Here is a 20,774-nt window from a genome sequence, read left to right as displayed (position 1 = left end):
AATACATTGGTCAGTTACCCTGGATCGTGTTGATTCAGCTTAGGAGTTATCTGTAGGAACCATTTGTGTGTAATGGACTCCCTCTGTTTCACTATATTATAAGTCACTTCAGGTTTGTCCAAATAACATTTCCAATACAAAATAAATGTACTACTAAAAAATACATTCAATGAGACTTGTTGAAATCAATTTGATGTGGTGTGGTGGATGATAATTTTCCTATAAAATTAAACTTAAAAGATGTAATATGAAACGAAGTACTCCATTCCAGTAAGACCATTCCAACATTGTCTCATTTAGTAATTTGTGAGTAAAGATTCATAGGATAACATCCATTAAGAGTCAGAATCAGCATTCGGTAAATTTAAAGATTAACTATAAATGCATAACTTGTACTGAAGAGAAATGAAAACTTTGTTCCATAGAGATTCAACTTCCACACATGAAGAGCTGGAAACGCTCTGCTAACTTAACATCAGGCTACAAGAACATGAATGTTTTCAATTGAGCAGAGGGCATGTAGGATATGATGTTTCAACAAACACCAGGTCTTAAGCTAAGAAACTAGAATCTGCCCCGCCCCCTGAAACCACGACCTCCACCCCTAGGAGGTCCACCACGGCCCCTTGGCGCACCTCTTCCACGGAAGCCACCACCACCACGGCCACGGAAACCGCCTCTTCCACCACCACGGCCACCACCTCTGCCCCCTCCTTGACTTTGGCCCCTGCAGAGAAGGCAAACAGAGTTACGCAACTCCTTGGTGTTAATTAGATAGATATTTCACTATTTGTTTAGTTTTTTATATTCATTCCTCATGCTTTGCTTGTAACATTTCGTATAGTCATATAGGACAGAGAAGCTGCACTATTTCTGTAGTCAGAACCTGCAGTAGATTCATCAATTAATTCCAAACAATGCAGACTACAATAGTGGAATCTTTGGGCTTAATAGGCATACATTAGAATTTGAATATATTTCTTAGAGCTGCTAGTATTTGTAACACTTATTAGCTTTCTTGAGAATTATCAATGTTCAATTGAGTTTTAGAAATACTTGTTGGGAGAAAGATAGCAGTTGGCATGACATGGTGTTATCAATTCAAGTTTGCACGTGAACCCGAATCTACAAGCAAATTTAACACCGGAAACAGTAAGCTATAAATTAGGCTAGCATCATACTTTGGCTGTGGCAAGAAGCGTGAGAGAGGCAAAAGCTTCATGGGGTCGATGTAGAACTTATCGCCTTCACTGTATGAAGTTGCAATGATCCCCTCCAGCATCTTAATGGAGAAAAGCTGCAAGCACAACACAAACTTTTAAGACGCGCGATTCAAATTCAGACTCAACGGACTAAAAATAAGGCGGTTTCAGTACAAAATTGTTGACCTTACAAGGAACAACCTGAGAACTAAAATATCCACAAGGTTGATCAGACACCGCCCGGGTTGCATCTATTGATTCGCAAGCTGATTTGTAAGCTCAATAGTACAAAACAATGAGCTTACAACCCAGAGATAAAGAAAACATTGCTGCGCCGCAACTGAACAATAGCTATGATGAACATTTCTAAATTCACTACTATAGTCGCAACTGCAACAAACCCGAGTTGCTATCTCCAACCGAACAAAAACGTGAAGCGTAAGTCCTATATCAGCAGGTACTACACTATACAAGCAGTTAGCCACATCTACCTGAACTCAACAAAACCTGAAGCAAGAAAAAGGTTGGATTCTTCAAGATCAAGAATGAGTGGAGTAGGGGGAGGAGGAGAGGAGCTCACGGATTCGTTGATGGGGCCGAAGATCTCGTCGACCTTGCCGATCTGGGTCTTGTTCTGGAGGTAGATGGGCGCGTTGAAGTAGGGCACCTTCTCGTTCGTCAGCTTCGTCACCGCGTCCCCCTCGCACGCGTGCATGAACGTCGACACCTCTGCTCAGTGCTCACGCACGCATCAGAAACCAACCGAATCTCGCCGGAAAAACCCACAAACAGAGAGAGAATCCAGGGAAGGGAGGAGGAGGAGGAGACGCGCTCACCGACGACCTCGGCCGGGGGGCCCTCGTCGCGGAACCCGCCGCCGCCGCCGCGGCCCCCCCTGCCGCCGCCACCGAAGCGGCCACCCCTGCCGCCACCGCCGCCGAACCGCCCGCCGCCTCCGCCTCCGAAGCGCCCGCCGCCGCCGCCCCTCGGTGGCCGCATGGTGTGGAGGATTCTTGGGGGAAGAAGAGGAGGAGGAGGAGGATTTTTAGGGTTTCGGCGCGGGGAGGCGGCGGGAGGGGAGGAGGAGGAGGAGGGGGGGGTTTATTAGGGTTTTAGGAGGGGGATGGGGTGGGGTTTTGGTTGGGTGGAATGGGAGGCTGACAGGTGGGCCATGGGGGTTGTGTTGGATGGTTTGGCCGTTGGATCGTTGCTTCTGCTCGACAGAGGTCGATCCGACGGTGAGGGCCTGAGAAGGGGAGTAGACTTCTTTTCTTTTGCCAGAGACCATTACACAGACAAACCTAATAGTATAGTCAACTGCTTAGATATCCTGATTTTTCTTAAATTTTAAATCATTGGTAGTTTAGTTTGTTTAGTTATTGAAAACAAATTATAATCCTCAAGTCTCCTAATGTTTTTTTAAGGAGTTTTTTTCTTTAATTTTAGGGTTTTTACATTTCACATACAAATCTCAAATTTATAGAGTTGGTCTTGTTTCTGCTCTTTCCTTTCTTTCCTTTTGACTATTTTAGGGCCAAGTTAAGCCTATATCAAAATGGTTACACACATTGTGTGGTTTAGTGAGATTGTACTCCTATCCATGAGAGGTCTAAACCACTTCCAAACAAATATATGGACCAGACATGCACATGAAAATAATGTCTTAGGTGTAATATATGACCTTATAGCTATATATATCCTCTCAATCTAGTTTAATGAATATGTGATTATCAACGCCAATGAGTGGCTCTTATGCATGTCTATAATTGTGTGTAAGCCACTCAATAATTGCTAAAATTTCTATTGGCATTGGGTTGGGCTTGGGGAGATATACAGAAAATGGTGAATAATTATAGAACCGAAGGTTGCATGACCTCAACTTTATCTACGTTGTCAACAGTTATAGACCCAAAATCCAAACAACTAGATTACATCACTTGTCGGGTGATACTTTACATGTTATCTATTTATATGGAGACCTACGGCGATCTTAGGGCAATAGCAGTGCAAGCCTCACGTAGTGTGCCTCTAGCCCATTTGTACAGTGAAATCAATCCAAAATCATTTATAGGCAATGTACTTCACAATGCTTGTGATCTTTTTTGAATGACATGACTGCAAGACGTGCACGAGGTGATAGGAACACGTCTCATGAAGGCCCGAGCGTCTCGGTTGAGACGCGTGGGTGATCAACATGTCACAGAATATACGAGCCGGTATGTTTGAGAGAGTTTAACACCCTGTCACACTAAGAGCAAGTCCAATAGTATAGTCAAGCGTTTACTCTAAAATTTACCACATCAGCAAGAGCCATTATTTAAAGGTGGTATATACAACAATGTATCATTATACAGTCTATACAAATCTCTTTAAACTACTACTTTTCTACTCAATTTATGTTCTTTCCCCCTAACGTGAATAGCAGGGATTACTCAAGCTGCATAGGAGCGCGTACATATCTAGCGATTAAATTGTCGTCGGCCAGGACTCTCTTACTTCAACTTTTTTATCCAGCTCAGTTCTTAACGTGACGTAGCAGGTTTATCACCAACTATTGCACTTGCTACCCTCAGCTTTGCATGGACATATTCTTTGCGACATGTCAACCCTACTCCAGCTCGGTTTCAGCTCTACAGTGACTGACAATGGGGGTCCCACGGCCACATGCAGGTCACACGCAACGCACGCTCCCCGACTCCGACTCCGATCCTCTCTCACGCAAGTCGTCTTCTCCTTCCTCCTTTCCCCCGTCTAATTTCTCCACCCCCAAAATCCAATCCGACGCTCCCCCAGAAACCCTAGCAATCTTCCGCCATGAAATCCGCCGCCACCTCCAAGCCCAAGCCGCGGCCCAAGCCTCCGCCGCCGCCGCCGCCGGAGGCTTCCTCCAAGGCCTCCTCCTCCTCCTCCTCCGCCGCCGATCCCAACTCCAAGCGCTCCGGCCCCACCCCCACCCCCACCCCCGCCGCCGCTAACCCCACGAACAGCGCTAACCCCAACTCCGCCCCGCTCCTCCCCTCCCCGCACCCGCGCCTCCCCTCGCCGCACCACCACCTCCCGCCGCCGCAGCAGCAGCAGCCTCCGCCGCTGCCACCGTCTCGGCCGCTGCTGACGGTGGCGGCGGTGGAGGCGGCCATGGCGTCCATCCCGCCCCCGCCGCAGTACGGCCTCGAGAGCCTCGACCGGCGGAACGTGGTGCTCTCCGACGGCACCGTGCGCACCTACTTCGCGCTCCCGCTCGAGCCGCCGCCGCAGCTCCGGCAGCCTCTGCCGCTGCCGCTGCCGCCGTTCCCCGCGCGCCAGCTCGGCCCTCCGGTCGGTCTCCCGCCACCTACCGCCGAGAGATGGGCCCCGATGCGGCCGCCCGCGGCCTTGCTGCCAATGCCGGCGCCCAAGCGGAAGTGGGAGGGTCAGGCCAATGGTAGTGTCCCCGGGGAGTCCTCGGGTCGCCAGCAGCAGCAGAAGCCGGAGGAGAAGCGCGTCGCGAAGCAGGTGAAGGTGGAGACGCCAGACGTGGATGCGAAGCAGCTGAAGAGCTCCTTCCTTAAGATGGTTAAATTAATGAACGAGAATGCGGAGCAGAAGAAGAATTACAGGGCCAACGGGAAGATTTCGCAGCTGAAATGCACCGTGTGTGGAAGGTATGCTCTTCACACGCTTATGAAAGCCTTTCCTGTTTGATTTATGCTATGCTTGGATGTAGATGACTGAATGACATTTGGAATTAAAGTATCACGGAGCCACACTACCTCAAGCAATAACGTCGAACACAACTTTCATTTGTAGTATTTATTTACTACTAGGATATTGGCAATTACCAAAGCTTTCAGGTTGATGAAAGCCTGTAAATTCTAGATGTGGCACATTCCTTTTAAGCAGGAGTAGAGGACAAGGATGTTCATTTTAGCGTTTGGCTTCATGAGAAGGTGGTAGGTAGATCACAGCAAGCTGAGATTGCATCAGTGTTAGCTAACTGACATAGTTCCAAAAATAGTTATTGTATTCCTTAGGCCCATTTGGAATACAGTGATTTCATAGGAGACAGCCAGCATCCTCAGGAATGTTGAAACCCCTGCTTTGGGCATGCTTCTGCCTACTAGTATACGACTATACGTTGTGTCCATGGCTGATTTTCCTTTTGAGCTTGCTTTGTTAAGTGCAGTGGACTTACTAGTTAGGTTTAATTATCCGTAGAGAAGCATTTCACCATTTAATTATCATGTTGTATTGATCAGTGATATAAAGGAAAAACTTAGGTATAAGGGTACCCTAGAGTTGCATGTTTACAAAATGTTTGTGCTGTTATAAACTTGCAGGTTTTTGAAATATGCCATTATACATCAATCTGGACCAGAATACCTGTCTTTATTTTATTCCATCCCCACCGCTCCCTCCTTCACCTCTGGCAAAGGCAGCTCCCCCTTGCATCTCCATCAATGCCGCTCCCCTCCATTTCCAGTGAAGCTGCTCCCATCCATCTCTGGCCACGGCACTTCTCCTCCCATGTCTTGCGACGTTGCTCAATTCCTTCCTCCTCACCCATCCTGTTTTGCAGTGCCTTGCCCATCACACTTTCCAACCTGCGGAGGCTTTTGCCTGTTTTGTGGAGGCTTTTTTCTGGGACCAGGTGCTGACATCCTCTGCACCCGTGTTAGTAATTCTGGATGCCATGGGTGCGGCACCGACTGTCACCATCCCACAGAAGAGCAGATGGGGAAGGAGGCTGGTGGCATCAGCGTAGGTGGGGGAGGTGGGCTGGAAGCATTACTGTGGGTGCATGTCTACTACTTGTAGGCTTGGGCTGCGCCATGAGAGCCGAGGTGACTAAGTGAGGGAAGAGGGAAGAGGAGAGATAGAGGGATATGGGCCCAAATTGGTCTAATAGAGCTCAGAGTTGCATATATCTGACAGCAGCACCTTTGGAATGGCATAAAGCCAAAATCCCAAAACTTTATAATGGCATATTTCTATACCCGCAACTTTAGGATGGCACGGCAAGTCTGCATGTGCCTAATTTTCCTGCAATAAACAGAAGCTAACTATGTTTTTTGAGACCTCTAGAACCTATATTTCCATGTTTAATATGTTAAAATTACTATGGTGTAACGTTTTCACCAGGTAGTTTATGTGCTCATGCTTCTTCCCACCGTTCAAATTTATGTGAACAGCCATTTGGCTTTCTTGGATTTACTTTGTGAGTTTCAGTCTTCATTTTTGATAAGAGAGAACTTATCCTTTGTTTTATTCTTGCGTGATCTTTTTTGGATGGTTTATTTCTTATCCTGTGTTGGAAAAAAACTACTGTATACTGTGTTTTTCTTTTTATACTATCTATAATCTATTGTGGGTCCCTGGTTGACTCATGGACCTATGCCTTTGGTTTTTAATCCTCAAGTCCATTATCTGGAATTTTGATGTTGAATTTCAATAGCAGAACCTATGCCTTTGTTTTTTAATCCTCAAGTCCATTGTCTGGAATTTTGATGTTGAATTTCAATTGCAGAATCTGTCTTGCTATTTGTCGAACTGTCACTAAAATTTATAAATACATATTGATTTTTTGTGTTATTATGTTTCTTGATTGTTGTTCTTAGAATTTATTTCCCGTACAAACTTTGCTAATCGTGCATTGTCTTTTAAGGCAGTTATATGCATGATTTTTTTAAGAGAATTTTATGCATAATTTCCTTTTCTTAAGAGGCTGTGCACATGATTTTATTACAGGGATTCCATAGATTTGCATTCACTCCTCAATCATTCATACTATGCGAAGAGTGCAGAGCTTCGTGCTGATCATCTTGGGTTGCACAAAGCTTTGTGTGTTCTTATGGGTTGGAATTACTCCGTAGATCCTGTGCACAAAAAGGCTTACCAAACATTATCTACTGCTGATGCTGAAGCCAATCAAGGAGATCTTATTTTATGGCCACCAACAGTCATAATTGAGAACACATACAAGTCAAAGAATGATGGACAAAAGGATGGCATGAGTAATAAAGAGATGGAGGGCAAGCTCAGAGGTATTCCTCAAATGTTTGCTCTGTCCCTGTGACTTCCTTAGTTAAGATCGGTTAATTTGTTAATGAGCAGAGGTGATGTTTGCTGTCTTTGTGTTTGCTTGGAGGGATTCGTGGGCTGAAAATAACTGGCTTGGATTAAATCAATGAAATTAATTTCCTTAAATATGAGCAATAGTCTTGGCAGTTGGCATTTTTGTGTTATGCATGAGTGCGGATGCTTTTCTTTGACCTTGTTTTTGTGCCTGCATTGGGCGCAATCAATTTCTGTTCTGGTCGGTTGGATGTCCAGTGAAAATGTTCTAGGCCATTTTCGTACACCTTCTTTAGAAGAGAGACTAATATGGCTACCAATCAGAATGACTTTCCAGTTTCCAAATGTGCATTCGTCTATGCGTATACATGCTTTATTGCCATCCTCAAATATGCTTGAGTTTGCAAACTTTCAAAATCAAATAAACTGACCATCTTCTTTTTTATTTTCCTTGCACAAATCTTGAGGAATTTTGGGTGGGTAGGATAGTGCATGTGCCTTATATGCAGAGGTGGCCAATTAGGCTTACAGCGTATCAACTGTCCAGTTACTGAAGCTCAAATTGTATTTTATAATTTCTAGTCTTTTAGCCAATCAATAATCCTTTATTAGTCTTTGGAGGAACCTTTTTTTGTGGCCTTTCCCCAGTTGAAATTCAGCTGCTACTAATATTAAGGTCTTTACAAGTTATACTTGATATTGATACTGCTGCCAAGGTTGGGCGCTATTTAGATCTCAGTTAGTTCAGCTTACCTTTGGCTCTATGTTGAGGCTTCAAACATTGTTTTACCTCAGCAATGGGCTCATGTTCTGTTAACTATTGATTGCTATTGACCCAATTGTTTATATGCGGCTCTGTTTATCCCCTAAATTATATAATTTTCCAAAATATAAAAATATACTGTCAATGATTTACTAAATGAGTCAGATTCCTTTGCTATTAAGGAGTTTGATCTGCCTGATATTGTTCCCTTGCTGAAGTCATCTCAGGTTGCAATTGAGTTGACCTTAGGATTTCTAAGCAGGTTTAGACGAAGAGCCCACTAGGTGCTCTGCGCATTTTAGCATATGATTTTGATACTGTGTACTTGGCAGAAGCTCAAACGGATTCAGACCTCAGTAGGCCCTGCTTTTGTTCACACTTTATTTGTGAATTGTATTTGTATATGCATACTCTTACTCTCCACATTTCATACAAAACTACAAAGCCATATGGCTTATGCTAATCAGCCAGTTTTATTAGGTCATAGATTGTGGACGAACTATGATTTGATCCTTAATATGCTTGTGCTTCTGACACTCCATAAAGCATTTGGATCTTATACCATGTCTTTTCTCATGTGACCATATTAGCTCTGGAGTTTGCTCAAGTGTGTACTTAGGCACATCATCCATCAAGAATATGCGCTACTTTAAATCTGTCACTCTTTCAAATTTACAGATCTGCATCTGGTTTGCATGTGTAAAGTCATACAAACGTTCTTTTGAAGTACACTGTTCCATTAACACATTAATTAAATATTGACATGAATTCCCACTGTTGTCTGTTATGCAGAAATGGGCTTTGTGGGTGCAAGCGTGAAGCCACTCTCTGGAAAGGATGGACAGAGATCCATGCTGGTGAAATTTGCTAGCAGCCTCGCTGGTCTCAGCGAGGCCGAGAGGCTTGCTCAGTCCTTGGAGAAACAAGGCCATGGACGCGCTGAATGGTATCGCGTCCGTAGTGTTCCCCCTGGTGCTGATGGGGGCAGCAATCCGCTGCTTGTGAAAGTGGGCGCAAAGGGGGAACGGACATGGGTCCTATATGGCTACTTGGCGACCGCATGGGACCTGGATGCACTCGACCTGGAGTCGAAGCAAAATGCTGTAATAAAGAGCAGAAAAGAGCTCGATTTGTCATAATAGGATCAACCCTGCTAGAGCTGTGTGTGTTGGAAATCAGTGATTCAGTTCTTGTAATTTATGTAGACAGCAACTGGATGGCGGGAGCAGGAGCATGATTTAAGAGGTTTACCTGACTAGGTCGAAGAGTTGAATTGTCAGGATTTTTTCTATCGAATAGCCGATTTCAATACATAATCCCAAGAACTGATAACTGATTTGGTTGCAAAGAAGTGTTGGAACTCGAAACAGATAGGAGATTCTCACTGTCCACATGACATGCCAGTTCCGGACGTGTCAAGTTGAAAATTTAAAAGTTGAGCAACTGTATTTTAAATGGATGCATGAACATTCTATGTATATATATTCGTCTTCAGAAGTATAACAGTATTTGTCTTCAGAAATATCTGCATTGCAACCATGATAACTCTATACTGTTCCACGTTCTAGCGATCCAGCTACCGAGGGAATAATATTTGCAGCTGAAACAAGAAATTGCGGTAATTCATATGGAATATATGACGAAGCATCCAAGAACAGATGAAACTAAATTTATTATCACGAAAATCTGATAAATGCTGTAGTCGGACAAACTCATGCTATATACATCAATTCATTCATCAGAATTATAATAAATCTTGAGCACATTATCCATATATGTTTGAACACCAGAGTACATACATAGATGACCGGAACTACTATAACATCACAAACTGTGCGTTTCCAAACTTATTTTTCTAGCATTGGGTGTCATCCAAACAGGGGGAGGCCAGTTCGACCAAAGCTGAAGTGACACAATTTCCTCAGCGCAGTTGTTTTCCAGGTTGAACACTCCAATATCACGGCAGCCATTCTTGCATCCTTTAATATAGAGCTCTCTATCATCACTGAAGTAGACATGATTCGCCTTCAGCAGAGGATATTCATCAGCACGGAGACAAAGCGATTGGTTGTGCCCAAGAATCAGCACATTCTCACCCAAGTCGCATGCTTCCACGAGCATTCTCGCTACCAAGTCAACCTTGTGTACTTTGATCATGGTGGTATTCCAAACATAAGACTCATCATCATGGTCTGCCTCGAGGTCATCCGATGCATCTTCATCCTCGTCATCCAGCGGATCGTACGATCTCCACACCTGCAATAGATCACCACACGGAGTTCGGACAATGTACATGTTCTCGCATGCAAAGCCCTTCACCTTGTTCAGGACTATCTTCCGTGCGATTGCCGGGCCACTGAGATCATACTCATGAATTTCTCCTGCTGATGTCAAGGCATACAACAACCCATCCCGGAATATGCAGTCCTCATAGTCTTTGTGTGGCGGCAGCCAGGTCCACTTATCATCCCCTGGTCTCGCAATCGAGAGCTGCAAATGAGGATTGTGGATGAGCACCACAATAAAGTTTCCCCCAGATGGATCAGAAGACACGATCGCCTTGCTGAAAAGAAAATTCCGCAGCTCATCCGGAGCAAGGATCGAGGGTGAGTCGGAAACCGTCATCTGTCCTGTATACCATGAGTACTTGTACTTGTGGACAGCACCGGAATCGTCGAAGATGGGCTTCACCTGCTCAATGGTGGTGACAGGTGCCAGGGCGATCTGCTTGCCGGTGATGGGGTTGACAAGGTGCAACTCAGACCTCTCGTCGGCGGTGATAATCCAGCCATGGCTGGATCCGATGATAAACCTACTAGGCAATGCCGGATCCAGGAGAGTCAACATGTACGCCTTCTTTTCCGCTAGGCTGTAGAGACCTGTCGCCTTGGTGCCGTCAGACTCAAATGTGTACAGCAAGCATGGTGTCTGCTGCGGCTTGCAGTGTCCAAGGCTGCATATACTTGTGTACGCAGATCGCCAAGAGTTGCAGACGGAACCGGCCCGAATGAGGTCAAGGATCTCCAGGGTGCTAAAGATGCTCATCAAAATGTCCTGTGGGAGCTCCATCAGTGCTACTGGATGGTGAGATTTATTAAGCAAACTACTCCCCTTGCTATCAACTTATCCTGATCTGATCCTTCAGAGATTTACTAAGAAAACTACTTGCAGTTAACTTATCCTGATCCTGAGATCCTTCAGCTGTCCAGGACTCAAATCCCGAATCCCCTTATTGGCAAAGAAGAAACCCCAACTTATTCTTGCTCAAACCTCTCACACTGTCAAAATCATGCTGCTGAATCACTGAAGGCAGCAGCAGCAGCACCCCAAAAGCAGAGTTGTAGTTCCTCCTTGTGAAAACCCCACCTCTAATCCCTAGTTAACAAGCAGCTATTCTTGCTAGAAATAATCGTCTTCCTGGTGTATGTACCTATATAGGAGTAATAAATAAAAGCAAAGCCGATCTCTGCCCGAGTAGGAGATTGACGAACTAGACTCCCGCTGTTTGATTGAGCCCTAGTCCCAAACGGACTAGGGCAAGAAATCCCCCACAACTGACATGACATTCAGATCCCGCCATTGCCCATTCATTGCCAATGCCTCGACCAACACTGGGAAGATCTATTACCGACCGAGACCAACCATGTGGAAACCTCCAGCCGCAAGGAGGCTCGGAGCGCCGGATTCTTCTTCCCGCTGCCGCGCCGGAGGAGGAAGGCCGCGAATCGGGGCCAGGGGGATTCGTGGTTCGTGGAGGGAGGAGGAGAAAGGGCGGCGGATGGGAGAGCGAGAGAGAAAATTGGCATAATCCCATCGTCAAACAGGTACCATCCGGGCTTCGCCGAAACACCATTTTCTTCTAATTATCTTTTTCCTCTAATTTTTGCTGACCAAAATACCAAGCAATCATATAGATTACATAGTACATATCACCCAAATATCTTGACATGCTATATTTTCATTACACTAAATTACAGAGTATAAGACACTATCTCCACAGCATAAATAAAAAATATTTTTTACATCACTAAAAACTGAGAGTTTCAGTTGAGAGTGTCTTTTTTTGATGTTGTGGAGATAGTACGCTGCATATTATGTATTCTGGTGCAGAGAAAAAAAATAACATGTAAAAATATTTTAGCGTATTTACTTTATAATTTATGTATTTTTGATATACTTAAATTGGTTCAATTAGGGACATTTTGGTCAATAATGATGAGAGGAAAGAGAGAATTGGAAGAAAATGGCATATGGGCAAAGCCCATCAATTGAGAATGGTATTTCGGCGAATCCTAACTGCATAGTGGTATTTAGGCGAAACCCCTTTTTGACAATGGTAAAATGTCAATTTTCTCGAGACGAGATGACACAAGTATGCGACCAATCAGGCCCACGTGAGGTTCAGAGCCCACGCGGGTGCATTTCCGAGCCCGTTTAGTTCTAAAGCCCACGTTTTCGGATGCGGTTTCCCCGTTCCCGCCTCTATTTTCGATCCATGTTTTGCGAATCATAAAATCTACATAATGGCATATTGTCCTAACGGGATAGACTAATGACCACCCAATGCTCCATGCCTCATCTTGACTCGTCGTCTACGTAGCGTCGTCCACCACCCACTGCGTGTTCGCTGCTCCCTCCGTCCTCTGTCCCCCTCTCCGCGGCTACGACCACTAGCTACTGGCCACCGGAAGCCGTTCCCTTGCTGCGTCAACTGCAACCCTATCTGAGCCGGTCATCGACACTATCTCCGAGAAGCCAACAGGAGTATGGCCGCGAGGAAGGCTGCATAGGGCTAGATGTCCACGGAAGGATGGAAGAAGATGGGGGAATGGCTTTTCTAGGAGTTTGTCGTCTGCATCTACTCACAATTTTGTCTTCTTTGGTTGGTGCTTTGATTTCGTGCTCAGGGTCAACGGATGGATAGGGGTACATAGTGTTGGAGAGAGGAAGAATATGACTTATTTGGTACCAAACGATACTTCTAGGAAGTAGGAACCATACTTTTATACCTTTTTTTCGTTGTTACCTGGCCTAATATATAGTGTGGTTCACCTCGTATACCAACCGGGACTAAAGATCCTAACTTTAGTCCCGGTTGTTGTTTCTAACCGGGACTAAAGTTTATATAGATATTTAATTCCGGTTGGTATTAACAACCGGGAGTAAAAATCAATATACCGTATATAATACCTTTGCACGTATCCTCAAAAATTTATATCTCCTATTCCTCCTCACTCGTATCCTTTCCTTATCTTCCTATTCCTCCTGTCTCTCTCACACACAGTCTTATCCTCTTTTCCCACAGTGCCGGCAAGGAGCGGGCGGCGGCGGCAAGAGATGCGCATGGAGGAGGGCGGTGGGTGGCGGGAGACGACGCGGTAGTGGCCGATGGCCTGCGCGGCAGTGGGGCCAGCGGGCGGTGGTGGCCCGCGCGCGCGGAGGAGGAGGCCGGAAGGGCGGCGGGCCGCGGGAGACGGCGCGGCAGCGGCCGGCGGCTTGCGGGGCAGTGGGGCCAGCGGGCGGCGGCGGCCTGTGCGCGCGGAGGAGGAGGCTGGGAGGGCGGCAGGAGACGGCGGCAGGTCATCGGTTTTTTTTTTTAAGAATTTGTGATTGGAGATCTAAGATATATTTGATTTGTGTGTGATGTATTCATGTGATGTATTTGTGATGATTTTTGTAGAGCTTGTGATGTAATTTTTTAGAATTTGTGATGTATTTGGAAATGATTGATTTGAGAATTTAGAGATATCTTCTGTTATGTGATCTGTTGGATTTGTGATATGTGATGATTTATTTGGGGATGATTTGGGGATAGAGTGAAATCAATATTCAATGTTAAAAACAATAAAAAAAAGTAGCAATCAGTCCTGGCCTGGCTACATCTTTAGTCTCGGATTCTCTCTTTCGGTTTACTACCCGGGAGTAAAGGGGGTTACGAATTGAGAGAGATGAGGAGTTCTCTAGTAGTGGTACTAGAATTAATATAAGAGGAGCGATGAAGAGAGAAAATGCCTTGGACTTCCGAAAGAAAATCAAAATAACCAGATTTGAGCTCATGTTTGAAATCCTTCAAAAATGGAGGCAAAGAATGATTCCAAAGAAAAAAAATTGCTAGCGCAAGGACCACGTAGAAAATGTTTATATGAGATTTGAGTTTTTTTTAGTATTGTTCAACCTTACTAAATTTGTGTAAGTTTCGATGTCGCCGAATTTTTATAGCTGGTTGCATGTATTTAGTTTGATGCCTTTCTAAAATTTGGTAATGTTTTTATTAGAGGAAAATTCTGAAACTACCCACCTTTTTAGATTATATTAGTAAGATTAAAAATGGCAATAAACTGAATATGCCCATCGTGCCCCATACCAAAGTACTCCCTACTTGGGTGGTTGGTTGTGGTCAGTGACCTCTATGTTAAATTGGGTGCGTGAGTATGTGCTCATGTGGTGTTATGCGTTGCATGGAACCTATTGTAAGGTTTAAGTCTAAATACTCTTTGTATTAGTTTTTGGTAAGGGTGTAAGCGGACAGACATGTAAACCTGTCTATTTGTACTATAAACGGGTTCACGGTCTGTCGCTTGCACCCCTAGTTTTTAACCGTACACATTTTTTTTTGTGTGGAGGCCGGGTTTTAACACATTTTTTAAAAACCTGGAATGTACCAACTTAATTTTCTCGTCCCATAAAAAAACAATCTAGTATCGAATGAGACATTTCTATTTTTATAGTACTAGATATATCATGTCCGGTTCTATATTTGTTTTTTATGTGACGGAGGGATTATATTGGAGAGGGGTGTTTTGCGAAAGAGAAAATATTATGAACGCTAACATCCTGGGGGCACAAGGGCAATTTGCAGAACTAGAGGTCGTGTCCAGAATTAGATCTTAGCCGTTGGATCGAGATGTGCCGTCCACTCATCCCACGTTCCTCAAACACTCCGGCCGCCGCCTCGCCGGCGCTTCTACCGCTTCTCTCGCCGGAGAGATGGGCGCCCCCTCATTCGTCTGCTTCAAGTGACCATGGGGCCCCGAACCCTCAAGTCCACCTGCACCGTGCCCTGCATCGCCGGGGACCTCCCCTCCCCCTCATCTGACGGAGGAGGCGGAGGTGGAGCAGCGGGCGCTGGCGAGAGGGAGGGACGCGGCCTGTGTGGGTCGCTGCAGGGGCTCGTGCGCGATCTCGAGGACGGCGCCGGCGTGCGGGCGGGCGGGCCGGATTCGTGCTCCCCGACGCCAACGACGACGACGACCGGTGGCTCCCCAAGGTGAGGCGTCTCGCCTTCTCGTGCCAATTTCATTGCTCCGCGTCCCATAGATTTGTGATGAGGATTTGGGCGTTAGTACTAGTTTTCAACTACTGCCCTAAGCCCTGGCAATGATCTACAGAGTATTAAGTCAGATTGGTCTCCTGATTCTAATTTTGAGCTGAGATGATTTACTAGCACGCATTGTTTTGGTGAGAAATGTCGTTTTTGTAGGTTTTATGGTAAATTGGTGACATTTGATGAGTGGATTGGATGTCGTGTGCCATATTTCTGCTTTAGAAATTATTACATGAAAACGTACATGAATGCATATGGTGTTCGAATTTCGATATATGAGAACCACACAAATTCGAATTCGGGCATAGACACCACCATTTTAGCTCAATCAGAGGCCCAAGGCACTCATGCATTGCAAGTAACCAGACACTCGGTTGAAACAATCACAGTGACAGAAACAAACCAAACAAACGAAGTCGCTATGAACTTGATGAGGAAGAACCCGAACAGGAAGAGAGTTTTTGGCGCTGTCAAGTGGCAGCATTTTCTGGATTGTATTGAAACTTGAATACAAACAAAATAGTGGTTTTGATGCTACTGCACGCATCACGCCCGTCCTCTTTGTGCGCCATCCCGCACGTCGGGGCATGCCGTGCCAATGACATGACTAACTTGCCCTCCATGCCCGCTGCATCGTGTGCCATCCCACACGCCGGTGCAAGTCAAGCCAACTAGTTAAGGATTCGCTCCGGCTTGAACAAGCAAGCCTCGAGCTTACACTGACTCGAACCAAAGGAAACAGAGCAAAACAGAGTGAGGAGGAAACAGAGAGCAGGATGGAAAAACAAGGGATAACAAGAATTATTCCATCATGCAGAACATAAAAACACGCTCACGCACAGCAGAAAGAACTAAACAGACAAGTAGTGAATGTCAATCCACACTAGCACACACAAACCACACCATGGGATAAAAGGAGATGCTCCTCTGGTGACAAACCTGTTTCTTCCAGCGGAATGGGAACGTCCCAGCATTGTCTTCATCCTCTTATTCATCTCCATTTTGCTTTGTCTTGAGCTTATGGTTTATTATGTTTAAGATTTATGCTTTTATTGTTTTTAATGGCTTCTTCCACATCATTTGGGACTGAGTATCCATTGAACTCGAGCTCCTTCAACCTAGGAAGGTTGTTGATGCCAGAGAGAGAGGTGAAAGATGACCAGACGATCTTCTTGAGCCTAGGAGCTGATCCAGTGATGAAGTTAATCTTGGTGATGGTAGAGCAATCAACACTAAGAAGTTTGAGCCATATGAACTCTTCTTTTTCGAAGGTAATCTGGTTCTGGCTTATGTCAAAAGAGTTTTCCAAGAGCACTAGGCAGCATATATTTAGTTCCCTGGCGATGATTCGTAGATCACCTTGCTTCAGCAATGTACCACGAAGAGTCAGCTTGGCTATTCGTTCAACATTGTAAAAACATGATGATAGCAACCTTCCGCAGCTGCTGCTGTTCAACTCAAGCTCTTCGAATTTTGGAAGCCCATGAACTCCAGAAATAGACTCTATGCAAGTGGAAGATAAAACCATCTTCTCGAGCTCACAGGCTGCCTCATCCTCAAAAGTAATATTAGTCAAGTTTGAGCCCTCAATAAGAAGGTACTTGAGGCATTTGAAATCATCTTTCTTGAAGTTGAGCACACTCTCGGTGCATGAAATGTGTCGGAGCCTAACACACTGTAACATGGGCAGCTGGGCAAAGAACTTCAGATCATCTTGGTTCAGTGGGGTGTTGCTTAGAGTTACCTTGGCAAGTTTCTTATTACCACCTTCGGTCAACAATGGAAAAAGATGCTTGGCTCCACTGATGCTTAGACTCTCAAGAAACTCAGGATGGTGTTTTAGGCGAGATGCAATATCTTGTAACTCTGGGCTTGAAGGAGTAACCTCGAGTGTGGTTGTGGGAATAGTGATTGACAGAGAACGGAGGCTTGCATGTAGGTCACTGATCGCTTTAAGCAAACTCCCAAGGTGACTTTTCTTACCATCAATAACCACACCTAGCTTCCTCAACTGGCATAGCTTCCCAATATCTTCCAAATTATCATGGTGCTGGGCCTTGACATTAGATAGTACCTCTATGTTTATCATCTTGTCTATCCTGGAAGGAATCCGGACGTTAGTGACAAAATTTCTTGGAGTTGGATCAATCTGACTAGCACCAGCAAGTAGACGCTTCAGCTTCAAGAGCAGGACATTTACTGTTGCATTTGCAGGCACCTTGGTTTCTCGGATATCCAATACCTCTAGCTCGCGGAGGCAGTTGATTTCACTGGGCAGCTGGGTAATATCTGTTCCCTTTAGGCTCAGATATTTGAGCAGTAACATCTTGTTGCAGATGTCCTTGAGGTACCGCTGATTCTTACTAGCAAAGCACTGACAACCTTCTAGATCTAGCACCTTGAGTAGGGATACTCGAGATGATCGTGAGAGGCCTTGGAAGAACGTGCCAATTCTATCAGAGCTGCGGAGTCGAAGATCATTGAAAATGGAGAAGTGGCGAGCCAAGTGATGTGATAGGCGTGTCTCCACAATATGTTGTTTTCTGGCAATTGCGGTAATGAACCCATGAACTGGATCGCCTACCACACAGCTCTTGATCTTTCCTGTGGCACTAATATCATCAGGATAAACAAGCCACCGACGGATGAGGGCATCAAAACATCGATTTGCCTGATACACAGAGCTGGGCCAATCTTCCTTGAATGTCAACCCTTCTGCAACCCACCTTGCAATCAAGGTTGACCGCCTAATCTTCTGTCCCTTGGGGAAGATAGCTAGGTACAGCAAGCATGACTTGTATTCTTTAGGTAGATCATTGTAAGAGTACATGAACATCTTCTTAGCTATGGTGTCGAATGATTTTTTTGGAGACTGCAGGGTGCTGTGTAGCTTCCTTAACTCTTCATTGCTCCTCTTGGGATTAGCATACACAGCATGAGTGAAGATCTTCATGCAGAATTCATGCCCCTCACACTCCTCCAAGATGCCACGAAAAATCTGTGCGTTATCGTTGTCTTCATTCTTGTGCTTGCTAGTAAGCTTGAGCACCGTATAATAGTAGAGACCAACAAGAGAACAGTGATCTATAGGTTCTCGTGGTGGATAGCAATATCCTTTAGCCTGTTCTGTGCTCCCTGTGGTGAAGATCAATGCATCTGCACTCAATTCTAACAGGCTCAGAGCCTTTCTGATCTCCTCCCATCGGGATCCATCCATCATCTGATCAAATTTTAGGATAATGAGGGGGCACTGATCCTGTAAGTGATGTTTAATCTTGTCCACGATCCATTTGATCTTCAGCTGCTCTTTAAGTTCCTGCTTGATTTCTTCAATCTTCTGCTCTACTTCTTCAAAATAAGCCTCTTCGTTTTGATCCAGAACAACTGCATGTTGACCTGTTGCTTGATTCTTATCAGGTGGAACATCAGGTTCACCTGTTGCTTGATTCTTATCAGTTTCGCGTCCCCGCAGCTCCCTTAAGACATCTTGTTTTGCTTCGTTGATCATTTGTTTGATTCGTTCCTCATCCAATGTAGTGGCTGCAGTCTTTGTAGCTTGCTCGGCCACCAATTTATCTTGCTCCTGGGCCTTGCTGCTGGCGTTCTTTGTGAACACTTCTCGTAGGATTTGTTCATATTGATCTTCATGAAGATGAATTGGTTCTTCTTCATCATCGTCGTCCTCCTCCTCCTCCTCCTCATCATCATCATCATCATTGCTGTCTTCATCATTATCAGCATCATGGTCTTCTTTTTCTTCCTCCTCTCCTGCTACTTGTTCTTTTCTTCCTTCTGTCTCCTTTCTTACCTCGTTCTGTTCCTCCTTCCTCCCTTCTTTCTCCTGCTCCTCCTGCTGCTGCTCCTTCCTCTCTTCTCCTTTCTCCATGTCCCTCCTCTCCTCCTTCCCCTCTTCTTCTCCGTCTCCTCTTTCGTCTTTCTCATCCTCCTTCCTCTCTCCTCCTCCGCCTTGTCTGACTGCTGTTTCTTCTTCTACTCCAGTTTGCTCATTAAGCTTCTTGGTCTTTTCATCTGCTTCCATATGATCCTTCAGCCTCATGGCTAATTTTTCTATGAGGTTGTCGTTCCACTCTGGTAATTTATGGGTGTCTACTGCTTTGTTCTTCGCTTGGTCTTGCTGAGACTGGAGCACCAACAGCTGAAGGAGTACATGTAGGTCCACCTGATCCGCACCTTTCTCTTGTAGCTTAAGCAGCAACAGCTTGCCGCTCTTGTGTTGTCCTTCTCGAATGTCGCTCTTGATCTTATCAAGCTTTTCGTAAATATTCATCTTTTTTATATTCCTTTTGATTTTATCGAGCACACCTTTTTTGCTACGGTAAATGCCACATTTTTTGTAGTAATCTTGCCAAGGGTCAGGATCCTCCTCCTCCCATTCACCTTGATCTGTGGGCTGCTTCTGCGATCCGGCCGCTTCTTCCCGCTCGAGCTCCCGCAAGATGTAGTAGAGGACCTCCTTGGGTCGAAGCGGTAAAAAATCAAGGTGCACCGCCGGGACGTTGACCATGATACTGCGACGGTAGTAGTAGTCTGGAGCAACCAAAGTTTCATGTGCAATAGCAAGGACTTCCTTATTATCTGCATCTGGTGCTACAATGGCGATGGACAACGTCACGATGGCGTTTCCAGGAACTCCCTCAATCCACTCCAATAACTTGGCCTTCACGTAGTCGTCCAGAGAAGGGGGCTCAAAGACGGGCCATCGAGCAGAATGATGGGCCAACGTTGGTGTTGCCACAGCAAATTGTCCTTCGCGGTCATCTTCATCTTCTTCTTCATCGTCCCCAGCAGCATAGCCACCTGTTGCATCAGGTGCGGCCGCCTTCGTCGTGGCTGGGATCTCAACGCCATACCTCAGTCGTCGCTCGCCGACGTCCCGCGCCCGGTCCTTGAGCTGGCGGAGCTGGATGGCCGCTCGGTGCTGCGCGACCATCTTGCGCAGGGACCAGTAGACCCACCAGAGGTGTCGCCGGAGTCTACCTTTGGCACGGTGGATCTCCGGGTTCCCGCTGTAGAGGTAGAGGTCGATGCAGTTGTTGCAGTCCTGCGCGAGCAGGCGCACCTGGTTCATCCAGGTGCGCACCTGCTCGTCGTGCTCTCCACCCTGCGGCGCGCTCCTGGCTAGGTGCCCTAGGAAGCTGTTCATGCTCTCCATCTCCTCCTTGATGAACTGCACATCGTCCCGGACGCCGCCAAGCAGCACAGCCTCGTTGCGGATGACCACCAGCAGTGAGCTCACGGCGCCAGCCGCGAGCTCGGTCATGGCCGCTGATGGCTCCCGCTCCTTCCGTGGTCTTCAATTAAAATTGGTCTTGCTGCCTCGCGGTCGGTCGCGGCGGCAGAGGCTAAGGTGGGGTTGGGGTGGTGAACTGGGTGATGTGTTCTTCGCATGGGATGTGAACATACTACTACTCCT

At 45.8% G+C, this 20,774-nt stretch overlaps 4 protein-coding genes across 4 annotated transcripts; 1 reads left to right on the top strand and 3 right to left on the bottom strand.

Annotated features, from left to right (window-relative positions):
• Positions 1 to 371: 371 nt before the first annotated feature.
• Positions 372 to 2,273, bottom strand: LOC4350782 (putative H/ACA ribonucleoprotein complex subunit 1-like protein 1). The gene is made up of 4 exons (XM_015759987.3): positions 2,039 to 2,273; positions 1,783 to 1,931; positions 1,182 to 1,297; positions 372 to 727 (listed from the first exon to the last, which is right to left on the bottom strand). Exons 1-4 carry the CDS (start codon positions 2,199 to 2,201, stop codon positions 565 to 567), a joined length of 591 nt encoding a protein of 196 aa, XP_015615473.1. The 5' UTR covers positions 2,202 to 2,273; the 3' UTR covers positions 372 to 564.
• Positions 2,274 to 3,964: 1,691 nt separating this feature from the next.
• On the top strand, positions 3,965 to 9,385 carry LOC4350781 (protein SUPPRESSOR OF GENE SILENCING 3 homolog). Its single transcript, XM_015762008.3, has 3 exons — positions 3,965 to 4,843; positions 6,927 to 7,222; positions 8,809 to 9,385. Exons 1-3 carry the CDS (start codon positions 4,017 to 4,019, stop codon positions 9,153 to 9,155), a joined length of 1,470 nt encoding a protein of 489 aa, XP_015617494.1. The 5' UTR covers positions 3,965 to 4,016; the 3' UTR covers positions 9,156 to 9,385.
• Positions 9,386 to 9,673: 288 nt separating this feature from the next.
• Positions 9,674 to 11,849, bottom strand: LOC4350780 (probable F-box protein At4g22165). Its single transcript, XM_015762009.3, has one exon. The coding sequence runs from the start codon at positions 11,083 to 11,085 to the stop codon at positions 9,841 to 9,843; it is 1,245 nt and encodes a 414-aa protein (XP_015617495.1). The 5' UTR covers positions 11,086 to 11,849; the 3' UTR covers positions 9,674 to 9,840.
• Positions 11,850 to 15,637: 3,788 nt separating this feature from the next.
• On the bottom strand, positions 15,638 to 20,774 carry LOC4350779 (uncharacterized). Its single transcript, XM_015761824.3, has one exon. The coding sequence runs from the start codon at positions 20,619 to 20,621 to the stop codon at positions 16,359 to 16,361; it is 4,263 nt and encodes a 1,420-aa protein (XP_015617310.1). The 5' UTR covers positions 20,622 to 20,774; the 3' UTR covers positions 15,638 to 16,358.

This window comes from Oryza sativa, chromosome 11 (assembly GCF_034140825.1).
Source record: "Oryza sativa Japonica Group chromosome 11, ASM3414082v1".
Taxonomy (NCBI): domain Eukaryota; kingdom Viridiplantae; phylum Streptophyta; class Magnoliopsida; order Poales; family Poaceae; genus Oryza; species Oryza sativa.
This window is presented reverse-complemented; position numbering and strand designations above follow the sequence as displayed.